Source organism: Pangasianodon hypophthalmus, chromosome 13, assembly GCF_027358585.1.
Source record: "Pangasianodon hypophthalmus isolate fPanHyp1 chromosome 13, fPanHyp1.pri, whole genome shotgun sequence".
Classification (NCBI taxonomy): Eukaryota; Metazoa; Chordata; class Actinopteri; order Siluriformes; family Pangasiidae; genus Pangasianodon; species Pangasianodon hypophthalmus.
The window spans coordinates 11,774,149-11,792,892 of record NC_069722.1 but is presented as its reverse complement, the minus strand read 5'-3'; the positions used below and the strand labels follow the sequence as shown (position 1 = coordinate 11,792,892).

General features: G+C 38.2%; 1 protein-coding gene and 1 non-coding gene across 2 annotated transcripts; both read left to right on the top strand.

Moving 5' to 3' along the window:
• Positions 1–7,997: 7,997 nt before the first annotated feature.
• Positions 7,998–18,737, top strand: kri1 (KRI1 homolog). The gene is made up of 19 exons (XM_026917283.3): positions 7,998–8,222; positions 8,717–8,793; positions 8,887–8,992; positions 9,094–9,196; positions 9,846–9,903; positions 9,988–10,037; positions 10,212–10,299; positions 10,439–10,516; positions 11,629–11,735; positions 12,327–12,459; positions 12,727–12,822; positions 13,089–13,259; positions 13,913–13,988; positions 14,070–14,185; positions 14,270–14,441; positions 15,627–15,757; positions 16,022–16,086; positions 16,183–16,278; positions 17,987–18,737. Exons 1-19 carry the CDS (start codon positions 8,147–8,149, stop codon positions 18,492–18,494), a joined length of 2,307 nt encoding a protein of 768 aa, XP_026773084.3. The 5' UTR covers positions 7,998–8,146; the 3' UTR covers positions 18,495–18,737.
• On the top strand, positions 15,845–15,943 carry LOC113528652 (Z30 small nucleolar RNA). The gene has a single exon (XR_003402968.1). It is a non-coding gene; the product is annotated as a Z30 small nucleolar RNA (small nucleolar RNA).
• Positions 18,738–18,744: the final 7 nt, after the last annotated feature.

Below are 18,744 nucleotides of genomic sequence, written 5' to 3'. Positions count from 1 at the left end.
CTTTTGTCTATTTGTTTTGAATCAGTGCATTGACTGTAAAAAAAAAAAAAAAAAAACGACATACCACAGACTGCGCAAATACTCACTAATATATCAAAAAATTAATTTATGTTTGCGCTGAGGTTTCTGAATGTAGACTGTTGAAGCTAAACAAAAATAGCCAAATAAGATTTGCAGAATTTGGTAATAAATCCAAAAAGTATATAATAGAATACCTTTATTTCTGTCGTGAAATTAAGTTTATGTTTCTTGCTGTTATATGAATAGAGTATATGAACAGTATGCAGTAGGACAGGCAGAAATTTGCAATATACAGCTGTATATGCCATTATCTTCCCTTCATAATCCACATATGTGGTGGCCTGGGAAAACCCTTCTTCTGGTGATAATTCTGACATTTTCTACGATATCTAGTTCTGATATAAGTTCCTCTTTGGCATGTATTTCAACCATGTGTAAGGTTTTAGCATATAAAATTCTGATTACTCCCAAAAGTAAAAAGGGAGGAAATTGCATTTAAAAATTACATACTCACTACAGAGTATCACAGACATTTTGACAGCCGTTATCTGATTACAAACTGAATTGATTAGATTTACTGTGTGTCCATTTTGCTGTGGCGTGTAACTATCCAACAGCTTGACCAAAACATGACATTCACTTGTGTGAGGAAATCACTCTTAGCTAGCAAGGTTTTAGACATCTTTAAGCAGACTGACAGTTTTTCAAAATCATTTCCACACCATTTTGGTGAAATATATTTATGGTTTCTTGAACTAGAGGTGCCAAAGTATGTTATACGCAAAAAAACCCTATTTTGGCCAAACTCAGATTTTTTTTTTTTTTTTTTTTTGGCTGTTAAAGATGTTTTTCCATGATGGCCACGCATATGCATTAAGCTGTTAACATTAAAAGTACACTTGCAAAGTAGATTCTACCAGTGATGGCTGGTCATGATATTAGAGGGGAGGGCTAAAATCTAACATCTATCAATAGCTTGACAAAGAAACAAGACCTCACTGACAGCATAAAAAGAAACTATTTCACACACACACACATTTAAATGCAGATAGGCAGTTGCATTTGCTTCATGTTTCAAGTTTGTAGTGCCCTACTGGGTTCATACCATGTGAACCAATACCATATATGGTAAACAGAAAAGCTGTAACCCTGTCATTCAAAAAAAAAACTTATGGTTGGTCTTCTGTCCTTTGGTGTAATTTGTATTTTGATTGGACAGTGTGTCTGTCTACTTCTAGTTATACCTTCAAATACATTTTGGGGGAAAAAGGCTCAAATCACTGCTGATGATGTGTTACGGATGCGTCAGCAATGCAGACGACCGACACTGATGGGCTGCATGAATCTACAGTATGGGCTAAAAAGAAATCAGCCCCAGCTTCACTTCATCTTACCATTCTGTGTCAGAATAAATAATCAACCTTAAGACATTTGTTAACAGCAAATAATCTGATGTGGATGCCAAAAATGAAACATACGTACTGTATATTGTCTTTTTTTATCTATAAAAGACAGGGTAGCTTAGCCCTGCTAGCCATTTTATACCAGCCTTCCCTGAGTTCTACAAATTTTTCTATTCACTCATCTAGCATAATATTAGCTTAGTCATTTTACCTTGTGGCCTGTTTAGATCCTGGGTAATAAATGTTTCGGTTTATAAATATAAAATACAATAAGCGGCTAATGCTATTCTGTTTCGTTATCTGGTAGACATTATATGTTTGATTTTAGTCATGTCTCATGAGATTGTGTATATACAGTAATCCACATTGATCCAGCAAACAGGTAACTAACACTAGGAAAACAAAACATGAAAGGTCAATGAACAGTCCAAACAGCAGTTGTTGTCACTCATTTATCCTAGCTGACCCTCAGATACCTTGAGTACTTATGTACATATAGCAGAGATGTATTTAAACTTTAAGATATGATTATAACAATCTGCAACACTAAAATTCACAGGTAATAACAGTATTCCGTGTTTTCCAAATATTCAAGCAGAATATCAGGAGTCACCTTTAACATGAAATAAATATTACAGGACTCACCTTCAGGTCGTTAAGTCTGCAGTTTTTCCTGTGGAATTTGGCTGCTTTTGTTGCCACAATCTGATGTTTTTGCCTGAGGGATTAGGGTTGCACATTATGCTTTCATTATAGTAAGAGTAACTATATCATTGCTTTAAATGATAAAGTACTGTAACTACAGTCAATATATACAAAGTAGAAATATTAGACAATTTCTCTAGAATTGAAGTGCTTGTTTTGTGTGTCAGTAAATTAGTCAACTCATTGACACACTCATGTGTGTTCTGTATTTATTACAATACACTGTATGTAATAATATGAGCCCATTTTACAACACTGAAGAACTGTTTAGGAAAACTGTGTGGTTTGATGTTACTTTATAAATATTACAATATATTTGGCAATGGTAGTCATGTTTTTGGAGTTAAAATATAAGGTTTAATCAGACTGGATTTATCAATGAGTAGTAAATACATAGTTTTGATTGGCCATTTGGCTGGTTTTGTCACACAGACCTGGCATTTTCAGGTTTACTATCCACTTTCACATGCACTGGAGAGTCCACATGGGTCTGTAATACTAATTCCTCTTGAGCAGTGGCTGAAACGATCATTTGCAAGGCCCCCATCAGCTGCACTGTTCAAAACTAGAGCTTACCAAGAATTTTTATGGCATCTTTACCTCTCAGACAGCAAGGAAAAAGCATGGCAAGCCATGAATTAATTTATATTGGCCTCTATCAATTCCTATACTGCACTTTAATGCTCTTTATTGTCTCATTGCATATATCTTACATTCTCAAACATGCCCAGTAGGTCAGTTAGTGACACAGCAGGATATCCCTCAGCCATGTGTGTTTTTCTCCAGTCTGATTGGACAGGCAGCTCCGCCTCCTATGGGTTAGTTATCTCTGCCTCACTTTTCCGTAACACGTATTATATTGCTGAGAGCGCCCTGAAATTCCTAAAAACATATCTCCTTCACAGTAAGAGTTAATGATGGCATGGGAGTTTACTGTAGCTGCTTCTGACAAGCAGTGAGACCTTAGGAGAAATATCAGAGACAGTAAAAAGACATATTTAACCTACATCTACATATATATATATATATATATATATATATATATATATATATATATATATATGTAGTATATATATATGTAGATATTAATATAATATCTCAATTGAGTAGTTCTTGCCACAGCCATACCCAAGTGTATTTATATCCTATAGAAAGCCTTTAGTTTGATTTTTTTTTTAAACCCCAAAACTGTGAATTTTGCCTCATCATGTTTGTCAGGGATTTTTCTCTTCAAAAGATACTTAGTGTACTTGTTAGGTTACTTAAGCCATGTATGTAATGCATCTATTTACAAACGTGATTTATGTGATCATTGTGCTGGTACAATTTGTTATTCCTAAATGTAAGAGAAACTTCTTTTCCAGAAAGTCAAAGTTAATAATTAACTAAAGCTAAAGTTGAAAAAGATATTATTCCCCCTCAAAAGGGATTTTGGCCAAATAAATTCAACACTTATACCATGTAAACTGTCTAAATTCCAATATTCAACAAAATAATAGATTTAGAACATTTCATGATTTTGAACTCTACTTAGGGTTCATTCTCCATTCCGTCACTTGCCTTTAAACTGAGCCAAAATCAAGCATTAGGCAACAGGGTTCTGATAACTGATGTGATGGCAGTATTTCTATAAGTGCCAAGTGGACAATAGTGTGAGCTGACATCTTTCATAGCTCTGATTTTGTATATTCAAATGCAAGTATGTCATGTTCGAGTTCTTTAGTATTTTTGAACTTGCCACTGAGTTCAAACATGAGATAATGTTAACACTGCTGATCTATCAGTTTTATGAATTACAGCTGTTTCCAGGAATAAACAGGAATAGGTGTGGAGAAAAAGGAAGGAAAATAGAAATGCAGGTCTGGATTGACTTTGGATCCTTGACAGGTCTTTTTAAATTACTGAAGACATATTGAGATCTGTGACAAATCCACCTCATATAACAGAGTGATCCAGTGTTCTTAGCCTCCTGGCCAAAAGATAAAAGATTTCCACAATTCAGACATATAATGACACATCTGTGCTAGTAAACTAGTTACAGCCTATTAAACCTCCATGTGTAAAGCAGGACACGTGCTCCCACATTCCTAGCTTTCCTCTTCTTTTGTAGTCACTTCCTTGATAGAAAAACCTCAGAGCCATATCAACTCCAAATGTTGTTGGTAAGCCATGAGCAGGACTTTGCACTCTGAACAGATCCTTATGTTTTATATGTACCTTGGCTGTCTGCCAGGCTTATAAATCAAGAATGGAAACATTTACATTTCCAAGAGTCGAGGATCAGTTCAGAGAAAAGGGAATCCACGGATAGGAAAACTCCTCCAGATGTTTGTGAATTTTTGTAGAATAGTCTTCAAGAGTTAAGAGCATGTTCACAGAGGCTTAATACTACTCTGTGCACCATGTTAAAGGTCTCTAGGTCAACATTCTTTGTACTGCCTATTTATAGAATATATAAAATAAAAAATATTGGCTGTGTGCACCACTGGGGTTTTCTCCAGAGTTCATCCCAACAGATATTTCAGATATACACACGCATCTATATTCTCTCCTAGCTAACTAGAGTTAAAGGTCTAGGTGTGTAAAAGTGCAATGGCTATAAGGTGAATGTTTACATGAGTGGTTTCACCTTCAATCTCAAAGAATGCCTAATGCCTAATGCCTAAAGTTCCTATAACAGAGCCCCTGACTTTCCCCCCATCTGTCTATAAGCAAAATGGGAAAATTCTTCTAAGAATAAAGAAGGAGGACGAAAAAAGATTAAGTTCTTCGAAGTCCCTCCTTTGGCCAGAACCAGGGGCGCAGACAGAGAAAGAGATAAAGTATCTTTGTGTTGAGTGGTACTAATACACAACAAAGAAGAAGACTGGGAAGAATTTTTACTTCTGAGAAAAAATACTGACATCCAAACATGAACTTGTAAATACAGATGGTATCTGGTTTTGGTGAAATCTGTCAGCAATATAGATAGTGGGATACTTGGGGTTATAAAAAATATGAGACTCTTCAAGGATTTGTGTGTCTCGGTGTGAGTCTTTATCACTTTCAGATAAGACAGAACAGATCCTGACTTTCAAGCAAATCATGGATACTAAAGATCCTCTGGAAACAAATCTGTTAAAATCAGTTAGAATACTATTTCATGCAAAGCAATTCATGAGGTGACAACTAATAACCAGGTGAAACATACACTGGCCACTTTAATAGGAACACCTGTACACCTGCCCTTCTTTGAAATTATCCAATTAGCCAATCATGCAAATATGGTCCAAGAGCTTCCGTTAATGTTTAGATCAAACATCAGAATGAGGGGAAAAAATCTGGTGATAGCGGGGTTGTTGGTGCCAGATGGGCTGCTTTTTGTATTTTTAGAAAAACCAAAAAACATCCAGTGAGCTGCAGGTCTGTAGTCGGAAACCCCTTGCTGGTGAGACTGGCTATACTGGACCAAAACTGCCAGTTCAAAACAATTGAAAAGAGATAAAAAGCAACATCTGTGCCCACTGTAGCCTCTGATCCCTGTTCTAGGCTGACAGGAATTTAAGTTGATGTGGTTTTCTGTTGTTGTAGCCCATCTGCCTGAAGGTTTGATGTGTTGTGTCTTTTGCGATGCTTTTCAGCTCACCGTGGTTGTGAAGGGTGATTATTTGAGTTACTCTAGCCTTCCTGGCAGCTTGAAACAATCAGGACATTCTCCTCTGACCTCTCTCATCCACAGAACAGCAGCTCACTGGATTTTTTTTTTTTTTTTTAATTCTGTGTAAACTGAACTGAATTTCTCAAACCAGCCTATCTGGCACCCACAACCATGCCACTGTCAAAGTCACTGAGATCTGAGATCACATTTCCCCACATTGTGATTACTGATGGGAACGTTAAGTCTTGACCTGTAACTATATGATTTTATGTAATATGCTGCTGCTGAATGACTGGTTGACTGGATAATTGCATGAACAATGGTGTACAGATTTTCCTATTTAAGTGGCTGGTGATTGTATAGACATATGTCATGCATGCTGTACAATAAGACTTGTTCTAATTATGCATGAAGGAGTGAGTAGTGGGATGAACACAAAATGTGGAAAAACAGAGTGAGAGAAAATGATCATCTAGACCATAATGCATAACTTACTGAAATTACTGCATCTCAAATAAAATGGTTATAGTTTGATATAAAGGGATGACTGGTGAAAATAAAACTGAAGCAAAAGAAACACAGCACAGATATGGGTAATGCTGTGCTGCACTACCACCTGGTGGGGCTTGAATGTGTGTCACCTATAAGGCATGAGCTCATGTAAAGCAGCAGGACGTGCAGTTTGTAGAGGCAGAGATTAATATTTATCATGTTAGTCCCAGGCAGTCAAACAACTTCCAATCCCTCTGGCTAATTCAGCGTCCCAGGTGATGCCACTGTGGGTCAAAAATCTAAAAATATAAGAGTTTCTCACTGTGATGAGCCATTTGACCTGTATGTCTGTCTGGACTGATCTCTTGTGATTGCAGCACGAGTAGGCAGCTGTATGGATTTTGTTGTAGGCAAACACACACACACACACACACAAACACTAGGATTTATTCATCAAAGTTGCACAGAAACAAACTCAGATGTGAGCACATGATTCATGCTTCATGAAACTGTCCTACAATATCAGAACGTAAATCATGAAATCAGCTTCAGCAGCATGATAAAGTTCCTTATTTACATGTTCTGTGCATACAACATGCCCCAATTTACCCTGAGACAGTGTAGTTTACAATTACCCTGAGACAGTGTTGTTTACATGTTACACTTTACTGTCATGGTAAACTGTTGTTTATGCAGGTTCTGAGCCAATAAAAGGAAAGCATTCAGCCGATTAACCAGATCCAAGGAAAAAAGTCATCTAAATACTCTATATAGCCGAAAGTTTGTGGACGGTTTCCCAAACTGTTGCCTCAAAGCTGGAAGCACACAGTTGTATAGGATGTCTTTGTATGCTGTTCACTGGCACGAAGGGGCCCAAACCTGTTCCAGCAGGACAATACTCCTGAACAGCAAAGGGGGAACTAAATCTGGAATGGGATGTTCATACCCTTCTCTTATTGATTTATTTTACTTATTCATTTATCCATTATTATTATTATTATTATTATTATTATTATTATTATTATTATTATTATTTAATTGTTTTTTTTGTTTTTTTTACTTTTTTTTACCTTCTTTTTCTCTGGGTTTTGTATTATCAAATACACATGGATGTTTTCATTTATTGTATAATGCACCTGATATACCTAAAACTGAATCTCTGTGGACGCAGCTGGAATATGAACAACTAATATGCGAAAAAGTAAAATTGTACTGTATTGAATGCAGTGTTGATGTTGAAAATAAAAAAAAATCACTGAAGGTATAATAACTTAATCTTCAGTATAAACAAACAAACAAACACAAATAAATAAATAAATAAATAAAATAAATATATGTCTTCACAGACTGCAATGTGAGCAGCCTGCATTGGTGTTTGCTTTTAAAAATATAGATAATATAGCCCAATCGAAATAACAAAAATATCTTTTGTAATTAATTTAATTATTATACTGATACGTTATTATATATGCCTAAATACAGTTCTGACTTCCTCATTATATATCAACATTATCAACATTAAATAAACACCTGAAAGCTGTGTGGTCTTCAACTTTGTTTAATTTGATTCATTTTTTCATAATTTGTTTTAATTTTGCATTATGTACCCGTGACGCTGTTCAAGTCACATGCACTCTTGCTTGTATTGTACTCTTCGTTGTTGTTAATATTCAAAAAAAAAGAAGAAAAAGAAAAGCAGCCCACGTGCGTTTACAGCCCAGCACATTCCATTCGCTGATTGGTTGATTCTGTTGCCCCTTGACCTGTGTGACGCAGAGGTCACGTGGCCGTGCTTCAGCCCAGCCTGACCATGCTTGTACTGAACAGTCCGTTTTTAAAAAAGTTAGTGGTGTAAAATCTCCCGGTATTGCCTTTACACCAAGTGATCATGTCGGACCTAAAGATTAACAAAAAATTCGCGGAAAAATACGACAAGTATAGACAAAAGGAAGAGCTGCAGAAATGTAAGTGTTCCTGCTCGGGCTAACTTTGCTAATAAGCTAGCTAGTTGCTAGCCAGAGGCTTTTACACGTTTAAGTTAGCAGAACGCAGCTGGTGTTAGCCGGATTAGTTTGCATTGTGAGAATAATTAGAAAACGATCATTTAACATGGAATGATGCTGAGGACAGCTTTATAATGTAATCTGGCATATTTGTGTATTCACTGTTTATGTAGTTGTTGATTTCATCATGTAGTCATTTAATGGCATCCTAACTGTTAAAGATTTGGGAGCAGTGGTTATGAAAAAAACACCACCACCACCACCTCACTGCTACATTTGTATGCAGTTTACAGTCAGACAGCTCACCTTTCTACACCCACTGTCCAGATTGTTCCTTACCACTTAAAAAGTGATTCAGTGTAAATGTACAACATGTAACACTGGGTGAACTTGTTTTTAATTTAAAAAAAAAAAAAAAAAAAACAGCTTGCATGCTTCTCCTCTTGTCCTTGCAGTAAAGGATCGCTTTGGAGATCAGGATGACGAAGGTTCCTCAGGCTCCTCAGATTCAGAGTCTGATGAGAGTGAAGTGGTAAGAACCCCTGACAACAAATACAGATCTGTATTTCTCATCTGTCTGTCTGCGGAATTGCTCCATGACATCCATCCTAAAATATCTTTTCAGGAATTTGATCCCAAACTTGAGAGAGCTTTTTACTTGACTCTGTCTCTGTTGAAGAAGAAAGACCCAAAGATTTATCAGAAGGATGCACAGTTCTACACAGAGGAGGGTACGCGAAGCAGCATATCTATAACTAATACAATGTAAAACATAATAATTGGGATTTTCAGAGTCTGTTTCAGTGTCTGTCGTCTTGCTCCTTACTAACAGCGTCCAGCTCAGGCAGCGATGAGAAACCCTCCACTTCTAAAAAGTCTGTAAAGCCAATGTTCCTAAAGGACTACGAGCGCAAAGTCATCTTGGAGAGAGGAGGGTAGGTTAACTTCTGTTTATGAGACCAGCAGCTGAGTGTTGCACGGAAGACAGCTTGCACTTGCACAGGGCGTGTGTGTGTGTGTGTGTGTGTGTGTGTGTGTGTCGCAAAAAAATCTTAATTTGGCGTTTGCCCTGCCATCTGGAGATCATGATTCTGAATCCTGGCGATGCCACAGCCATCCAGAGTCCAAGAGAGTAAACCTGGCCGTGCTGTCCGGGTGAGTGGGGTGGCCTACTGTCGCACCCCTGTCAATCACAGTGACACTAGCCAATCATAGGCGTCTGTGAGCTCATGGCAGCAGCAAGGGGCGGATCTCACTTTCCTCTGAGTGTGTTACGCTACCCCACGGCACAGCATGAGCAGCAGTTCAGAAAGAAGTGTTTGGCTGGCTTCATGTGTGTTAGAGGAAGCACATGATAGCCTTCACTCTCCCAGATTGGTAGCTGACATGTGATAAGTGAGACCTAATTGGTGGGTGGGAATTAAAAATAGGGGGGAAAAGTCTTAATTTGTCTCATATTGTGTTTTCCAATTTTTAAAAATTAAATTGATGTAAATTTTAGTTTTGTTGCTTTAAATTTTAGCTTACAAACCAGTTGTTTGCTTTTAGCAGCTCCAGCAACTTAATCATTTTTGCTCCTTTTAGAAAATATGATGATGACGATGATAGCGCTGATGAAGAGGCTGTCAGGAAGATGCAGGAGGTACAGGACATTATCAGAAAATCATATGTTCGGACTGTGCTGCTGTAAATGATTCCTGCTGACACTAACGCTTTTCTCTCACAGAGAGCTGCATCTCCCAGCTACATCCAAGAGCAGAAGGAACTAAAAGAGAGGTAGGAACATGAGGATAGACTCTGGTATTGGAGTATTAATGCACCTTAGTTACATATTTATTGTATTTTAATTATAATACAGCTCTCATTTTTGACACTGCAAGTTTTGTATTTTATTCCTTAAACGGTTAGGCTGGTTGTTTTAATCTATACTTGCTGTTGCTCTGTTTTCAGCTTTCGGCAGTTTGTTCAGGACAGCGGCGACGAGGCCAGTGATGAGGAAGCGCTGCTGAAACGCAGGAACAAAACACAAGAGGAGAAGGTAGCTCAGCCACAACCGGCTTTATACTGCACATCTTTCCATTGATAATTGATGGATCAGCCTAGAATCTATGATCCAATGTTGTTTTTTGTTTTTTTTTGTTTGTTTGAAATGAGTTTAATTCTTCTCCTCGTCCCAGGACAAAGAGGAGGCAGACTATGTGGAGTGGCTGAAAGGACAGAAAGAGTTGGAGGGAAAGGACGAGATTCAGGACATGGTAAGTAAAGTGCAGGTCTCATCTGATTTGTGACAAGTCTTAACGGTGAATTGAATAATGCTGGAATTAAGAACGCAGGATTTTGATCGTCTTGGTCATCACCTTACCAAACAGGATGGCTTAGTACGGTTAGGCGATGTGCTGATATTATATCAATATATTGAGATAAATTATGTCACAAAACACTTTTCTAAGATATTATGATATTTTTTTTGTACTGGAAGTAGCTGGTTTATATGAACATACCATTCCAGATTTAATAATAATAATAATTTTGCCCATTTAGCCACAAAAGCATCAGTGAGGTCAGGCAGTGATATCAGACGAGAAGGTCTAGGGTGCAGTCGGCATTACAGTTCATCTTAAAAGTGTTCAGTGGGGTTGAGGTCAGGGCTCTGTGCAGACCACTCGAGTTCTTCCACTCCAACCTTAGCAAACCCTGTCCTCATCAAGCTCGCCTTGTGCACAGTGGCATTGTCGTGCAGGAACAGGTTTGAGCCTCTTAGTTCCAGTGAAGGAAATAGTAATGTGTACTTTGAACGTTGTGGCAACAGTTTGGGGACGATCAGCACATGGGTGTGAAGGTCAGGTGTCCACATACTTTTGGCCATATAGGGTATGCAACATGACATGCTACACGGTGAAAAAGACTAGTCTTGTGAGGAAACAAAGTTCATGTTACGAATGTAAAAGGTAAAAAATAATGGTGACTGGTGTCTGCTCACAACGATTGTAAAAAGTGATTATAGCTCGAACCAATCTGGCCATTTTCCTCTGACCTCTCTTATCAACAAGCCGTTTCCGCCCACAGAACTGTAACTCACTCAGTGTTTTTTGGTTTTCGCGCCATTCTGTGTGAACTCTAGAGACTGCTGTGTGTGAACACTCATGCCATGATTAAAGTCACAGCGATCACACTTTCTCCATTCTGATGATTGATGTGAACATTACCTGAAGCTCTTGACCTGTATCTGCATGATTTTAATGCATTGCGCTGCTGCCACATGATTGGCTGATTGGATAACTGCAGGAATGTACAGGTGTTCCTAATAAAGTGGACGGTGAGTGTATATGATATAACTATGATATAAATTCTGACTGTATTGCTGCAGAAATACCTGAGAGATTACTGGAACGACCCACAGCTGGATGATAAGGAGACTTTTTTACGAGACTACATCCTCAACAAAGGGTACCTGGAGGAAGATGAGGAGGACAGGTGAGTCGTAGAGATGTCCTGTTTAAAACATCGTCTGTTTAACATTCAGTCCAGTTGAAATTCTGCCTTTAATTAGATGTTCAAGCTAAGAGGGATGCTGATGTTATTAAGACATAGTGCTACAGAAAAATCTCTTACAATGGCCTTTATTCATCAGTCTTTTATTAAAGGTGTGTGTAAATGGTTTTGTAGGATACACCGAATGAAAATTCCCACCCGATTTACAAAAGCAGATTTTCTTCGTACTCGTGTGCTTATGCTGATAAATACCAATCATACGTAAAGTGCTACAACAGATTTGCATGTAGTTGCGCCCACAAAACTCCATAAAAGGAAAACCTCGTAGAGAGCGGAAGAAAATGAGGAGAAAACAGTGAGAGAAAAGGAATTTCTCTGAGACAGAAGTGGAGGTTATTTTGATTCATGTCTGTAGCATTAAAAAGCATTATGTAGCATGATTTAAACTGGTTTGCGTCCAAGCTGAAAAATGAGGCCTATTGAGCTGCTTTCTCTTGGCGTTGGAGGTTTATTGGAGGGGTGTGTGTGTGTGTGTGTGTGTGTGTGTGTGTGTGTGTGTGTGTGTGAGTTCAGAATTCCCACCTACAATGAGCTCATGCAGGAAGATGTAGAAGACTCTGACGAGGAAGGAGAATCGTTCCTGCAGAAGCAAGAGGACTTTGAGAGGCACTATAATTTCCGCTTTGAGGAGCCCGGCGCTCATCAGGCATGCTTTTCTCTTGATAATTCCTGAAAACTAATTGCTAGCTTTAACCAACAGCACTTTTGAATAACAGCAGAAGAACAATTTTGGCTTTACCATGCCCAAATAATACTCAGTAATTCTTAAATCCATCCACTTATGATGTGTTCATGTTTCATTCATGGTGTTTTAAATGAAACTAAAGAATGGTATTCTAAAAAAAATTTTTTTGAAGCAAAGTAGCAGTCTTGATTATGTAATTCAGTAGTTCTATACATCGTTAATCCACAGGTCAAGACGTACCCCCGCAGCATTGCCACCTCCGTCCGAAGCAAAGACGACAGGAGAAAGAAAAAGAGGGAAGAGGTGAAGGAGAGAAAGAAAAAAGTAAGTATCTCTCTCTCCTGTTTCCTGAATCAGAAGCTGTATCTGGCTGATGCACAGTTTAAGCACCGCTTGATACTCTTACCACTTGTTTACACCTGAGTTCACATCAGACTGGTTTAATGCCATCAAAACCCTTCTGGGTAGTTAAATCCCTTCGAAGCCCTGAATCAGCATGATTAGTTCTATGTTTCTCCACCTGATACAGAAAGATCATTGTGTCAGCTATTTGTCTCAGCGTGTGACTGTTTATGTGTTGGATTGAGTAGGAGAAAGAACAGAAGCAGCAGCAGTTAAAGGAGCTGAAGAACCTGAAGCGAGCAGAGATCATGGACAAGCTGAAAACATTGCAGGAGCTGACAGGAAACCAGGAGCTGGCCTTCAGCGAGGTGGACCTGGAAGGTGACTTTGACCCTCAGCACCACGACCAGCTCATGCAGGTGAGACTGCTAAAGGATAGAGGGGTTAAGTGATTTTTTTTTTTTTTTTTTTTTTTTGAGTGCATTTCCCAGATCAGGTTTGTGTTGATCCGTCAGAGAAAGTCCAAATAAATCTTCTTGAATTCACAAAAGCCAAATACTAATCTCAGCCTAACTGGGTTGATTTAGTGTAATTTCCTGATCTAATCCACTAAGGGCTGGGCCATTTCATTCATTCATTCATTCATCAGCAGCTTTATCCTGGTCATGCTTGCGGTGTATCCAGAGCCTATCCCGGGAACCCTGCATGTTAAGCAGGACAATCCACCCTGGAGTTAGTTTTCTCCCAATCCTGTTCTTTATTTCAGTTACATTTTGCCTTTTTTTTTTTTTTTTTTTTTTTTTAATAACGGCATGGGATGATTGACAATTTCTTCATCTTATGCAGTGTCAAGAAACTTAGTTAAAGTCATTATTCCCCTTCTTAAGCTTCTTAAGCACACTATTAGCTAAAAGAAATGAATGAAAACAGGATGTTCTCAGCAATACCTTTTAAATGTGGAAAATAAAATCAATATCAGAGCATCATATTACCAGTAAAAACGGGATGGGATCAGTGCATCTTTAATTAGCAGACTACTGGAAACAAAGGCATTCTTTTTTACTTTTTATAGAAATTTTTCGGAGATGAATACTACAAAGAGAACGATGAGGAGAAACCTCAGTTTGACGATGATGATGAGTTGGAAGGTAAGTTCTTGTCTCTGAATGACTTTCGTTTGGAAGAGCTGCGGTTCTCATGCTACTAAGTGTTAAACTTTTTTTTCTCAGGACATTGGAATTGGGACACATGGACAGGTGAAGACGAGGAAGGCTATGAAGAGGAGGAAGAGTATGAAGGTGAAGAGGAGAGCTACGAGCTTAACTGTGAAGATCCTGACTTCATTGTAAGAACACTACTGTGCATGTATAGTTACTAATTTACGTAATTGTTTTTATCTGAACTAAATTTGTATCTCTGATTGTGACAGATGGATGCAGATTATGACCCCAATCAGCAGGCTCTGTCTAAGAAGAAAAAAAAGAAACAGAAGGAGTTGAAGAAGAAAAAGAGTGGAGATGATGCCCCGCTCATGGGCAAAAAGCGAAAGAAGTCTCACTTTGCTGAAATCGTCCAGCAAAACAAACCAGTGTTTGATCCACGTAAGATAACCGAGACGTGTTTGTCACTGAGTGTGTTTGCCTGCAAGAAATCAGACTTCGCCAGTAATCTGATCCCTGTGTTTACAAGCACTAAAGTAATTCAATTACATGAAAACTTCATAGCATCTGCAAAAAAAAGACAAGCTAATTTAATAACAATTCACATCCATTCTGCATGCATTTAAACAGAGCCTTTGAAAAGGTTTTCATTCACATGAACTCATGCTCATGACTACTCTCTTTTAATTTATGTTCATATTGTATTTTGGACAGTTTTTCAATTTCATTGCCTATAATTAGCATTATACTGAAGTCTCAGCTTCTTTACAGAAGTAATCTTCCAGAAGTCTACTTACTAATTGATCAGATTTCACACGCAAATCACCAGTTACTAGTGATCTCAACAAATCAGGGCTTGAGTATCAGGTTTCTTTCTGTGACATTGCCTCTAATGATGCACAGAAAGCTTAACTCAAGTATATGAGGAAGAAAACATGATGAGGAATGCTCTTATTGGAAAATAATCAGTGTCGGGTTGGTGTGATATAGCCTGATATGAAGCAGAGTTAATATCACTGAATTTAGTTTCTGTCATCACTTGTGTTATAGCAGCTGCTAAAGAGTCTTTCCCTCACTAGCCTTTCTCTTTACTCTCTCTCTCTCTCATGAAGTTAATAAGGCAAAAAAAAAAAAACTGCAACTTGTCATTGGCTAAGTTTACATGCATATCAGATTCTGTTTAAGCTCTATATATTGCCATTCCTCAGTACCTATCCTACAGCTAAGCACCTGTTAGCACCCACAATTCCTTGCGGACTGAGCATGCACATATATCTCCTTTCAGTGGATTTTCTGAATAAGATGTTTACATGCAAAACAATTCTGATTAAAACAGGAATATTCCAGGGATGGGAATCAGAATTTGGGAAATCAGAATGTTGTCTTAATCTGAATCGGATTGCAGTGTTTACATGACTCAGTACTAATTAGAATATTGCCAAATTCCGATTAATATTCCAATATTAGTGTGCATGTAAACATAGTCATTGTTTCTGAGAAACTAGGTATATAAGAATTACAGACATTTCAGCATTGTAGCTATAGAAGAGTGATAAGATGTATTTTGGAGAATTTAGGCTGCTGGGCTTGTATAATTCTGAACAAATTTTTGTGCTTGTATTTCAGAGGAAAAGACGTTTGAACAGTACCTCGATGAATACTACAAACTAGACTATGAGGACATCATAGATGACCTGCCCTGCAGATTCCGCTACCGACAAGTCGTCCCTAATGACTTCGGCCTGACAACTGAAGAGGTAATGAATGCTTTATAAACATGATACATACAGCATGTAATCATTAAGCATATGAGCACAACTATAGACTTGAATGGACAAAGCCCATTGCACTGATGAGCTGTGATTGTGTTCTGACCTGGTATTGCTGTTCCTCCGGGAATAACTCTGACCAGGGCCTGAGGACTTAATCTTCTCTCTGAGCACATGTCTGAATGACATAACTACAAAAAACTGCAGCTGATCTCATGATTGGATTTTGCTAATTTTTTTCCTATTTTGTAGATCCTGGGAGCAGATGAAAAAGAGTTGAATCACTGGTGCTCGCTGAAGAAGACCTGCATGTACAGGTAAAGGTTTTACAGCAATGCACAGTATGAGTGTGGAGGAAATGTCCTGAAAGCAAAGACCACGTTATTGAACATTTCTCTGGACTTCTGCGGCAGGTCCGAGAGGCAAGAGCTCTGTGACGTGAAGAATTATCAAATCAAAGCGCAGAACATCAATAAGAAGAAACGAGTGTTGGCTTCTCTGTATGCTGAGTGAGTAATCAAGCTTATGGGATTTCTATGACAATGAAACAAATTTCACAACAAAGTGGAAACTACTAGAATGTCACAATACAACGTAAATGTGTTAACAAAAACATATCTTGATAAACATGCCATTTAGGTTAGGACTATACAGTATGGTGTTGCATAGTGCTGCACATGAATGGTTAAATGATGGTAATTTTGCTCAATATTGAAATCATGATTATTTATTATAATGATTCAGGAACAAAATTTTTACTGCACTTTAACATTTTAGATTTAACATTAAAATAAAAATTAGACCGCTCCTTCATCACGTTCATATTATAATGTTATATAAAAGCCAAATCAAGAAGCAGCACCATTTGCCACCACACTGACACTCACCATCCACTTTATTAGGTACACCTGTACATTCATGCAGTTCTCTAACCAGCCAGTCGTGGCAGGAACACAATGCAAAAATCATGCAGCTACAGGTCAAGAGCTATAGTTAATATTCACATCATACATCAGAATGAAGAAAAAATGTGGTCTCTGTGACTTGGCATGGGTGTTGGTACCAGATGGGCTGGTTTGAGTATTTCAGAAACTGCAGATCTCCTGGGAATTTCACACACGACTGTCTCTAGAGTTTACACAGAATGGTGCAGAAAAACAAAAACATTGAATGAGCAACAGTTCTGTGAGTGGAAATGCCTTGTTGATAAGAGAGGACAGAGGAAAATGGGCAGATTAGTTCTAGCTGCCAGGAAGGATATAGTAACTCATATAATCACTCTTTACAGCTGTGGTGAGCGGAAAACCATCAGCATGCACAAAATATTGAAGTCTGAGGAAGTCTTTTTTTGTTTTGTTTTTTTGCACCATTCTGTGTAAACTCTAGAGACTGTTCTGTGTGAAATTCACAGGAGAACAGCAGTTTCTGAAATACTCAAACCAGCCCATCTGGTACCAACAGCCATGCCATGGTTAAAGTCACAGAGATCACATTTTTTTCTTCATTCTGATGTATGATGTGAACATTAACTGAAGCTCTTGACTTATATCTGCATGATTTTTTTCTGCCACATGATTGGCTGAATAGATAACTGCATGAATGTGCTGGTGTACATGTGTTCCTAATAAAGTGGATGGTGAGCGTATATGAGGAACTCACGATTATTTTTTCTTAACATTTTGGTTTTTATCAAAATAGCAAGTGCCAATAGATAATCATTACTCTTACTTTCATCTTATTCATAGCTAATGTTTTTTATTAGAAGTAACCTAAATAACCTAAAGAAGAAGGTAAATTGAGCAGAACAGAAAAAAGCCTGTGGCAAATGTGTGTTTTACAGAATGTGTTTCACAGGAACTCATGATTCAGTGCAGTCAGTAATAAACTATATGTGGCATCCTGGGAAAACCCTTCACATAGTCAACATTTTCTTCACTATATAGTTCTTTAAACTGACAAACATTTCTGAAGTGAAATATGTTTCTGTTTTGCATGTATCTCAACCACAAGTAAAGTTTTAGTATTTTGAGGTTACCCCCAAAGATGAAAATTGCATGAGGCACAGGTGCACGCTGACATTTTCAACGGTTCAGGAATAACCGATGAACACTTTGTTCAATTTTTATGCTGAATAAAAAAAAATGGCCACAGCACAGAAAACTGCTAGAACTATGTTTTATTGTTATTTGAATAATCATACATAATTCTGACTTGCAGGAATGATGAGGAACTTGGGGAGTCGAACGCTAAGGTGAAAGTGGGTAAGAAGAGGAGAGATCGCATAAAGAAGACAGAGCTGGAGAGAGAAAGGATATCTGAGAAGAAGGCAGAAGAGGAACAAGCAGCAGAGTGCGATCAGGACGCATCAGCATCCAACTCAGCAGAGAATCTAGCAGCTCAGGCTCTCAGAGACACGGCTGTGGAGGAGGAGGACGATACAGCGTTCCTGGTGCCTAAGAAAAAGATGAAAGTCGAAAAGACCACAGAAGCCCAGAGGACTGAAAAGCCTAAATGGCCAAAGAAGAATAACCGCCGCCCAGGCGGACGAGTGCTTTCTGGTGCTTTGAAGGTGAAGATGGGAGGCCGGGAGTTCAGCAGACAGAGACTGAGAGCCTACGGCCTGAATCCCAAGAGGCTGCATTTCAGGGAATTTTACAGGCAGAAAAGAAAAGAGAGAGAACAGAAAGAAAAGAAGGAAAAGCTGAAAAACAAAGGGAAAGAGTAATACATCTTAGACTGTAACACGTGAACAATTTATTGTCTTGGATGCCATCAGGGGAGCACTTGCTTAAGTTAGGCAAGGAAGGATCACTGAATATCAATGTACAGGATTTTATAAGAAGCAAGGCTGTAAAGTTAGGATAGTGTCCATTAGCTGTGTGCCCCTTGGTTTAATATATTAAAATCACTTTTTTTATGAAACAACTTGTTTCAATTTTCAATTTGATCATTAAACAATGGGCTTGAATATTGTA

Coding starts and splice junctions, on each gene's coding strand:
- kri1 (XM_026917283.3), top strand. CDS start 8,147: ATGTCGGACCTAAAGATTAACAAAAAATTCGCGGAAAAATACGACAAG. Junction 10,038..10,211: donor CAGAAGGAACTAAAAGAGAG/GTAGGAACATGA, acceptor CTCTGTTTTCAG/CTTTCGGCAGTTTGTTCAGG. Junction 10,300..10,438: donor ACAAAACACAAGAGGAGAAG/GTAGCTCAGCCA, acceptor TCCTCGTCCCAG/GACAAAGAGGAGGCAGACTA.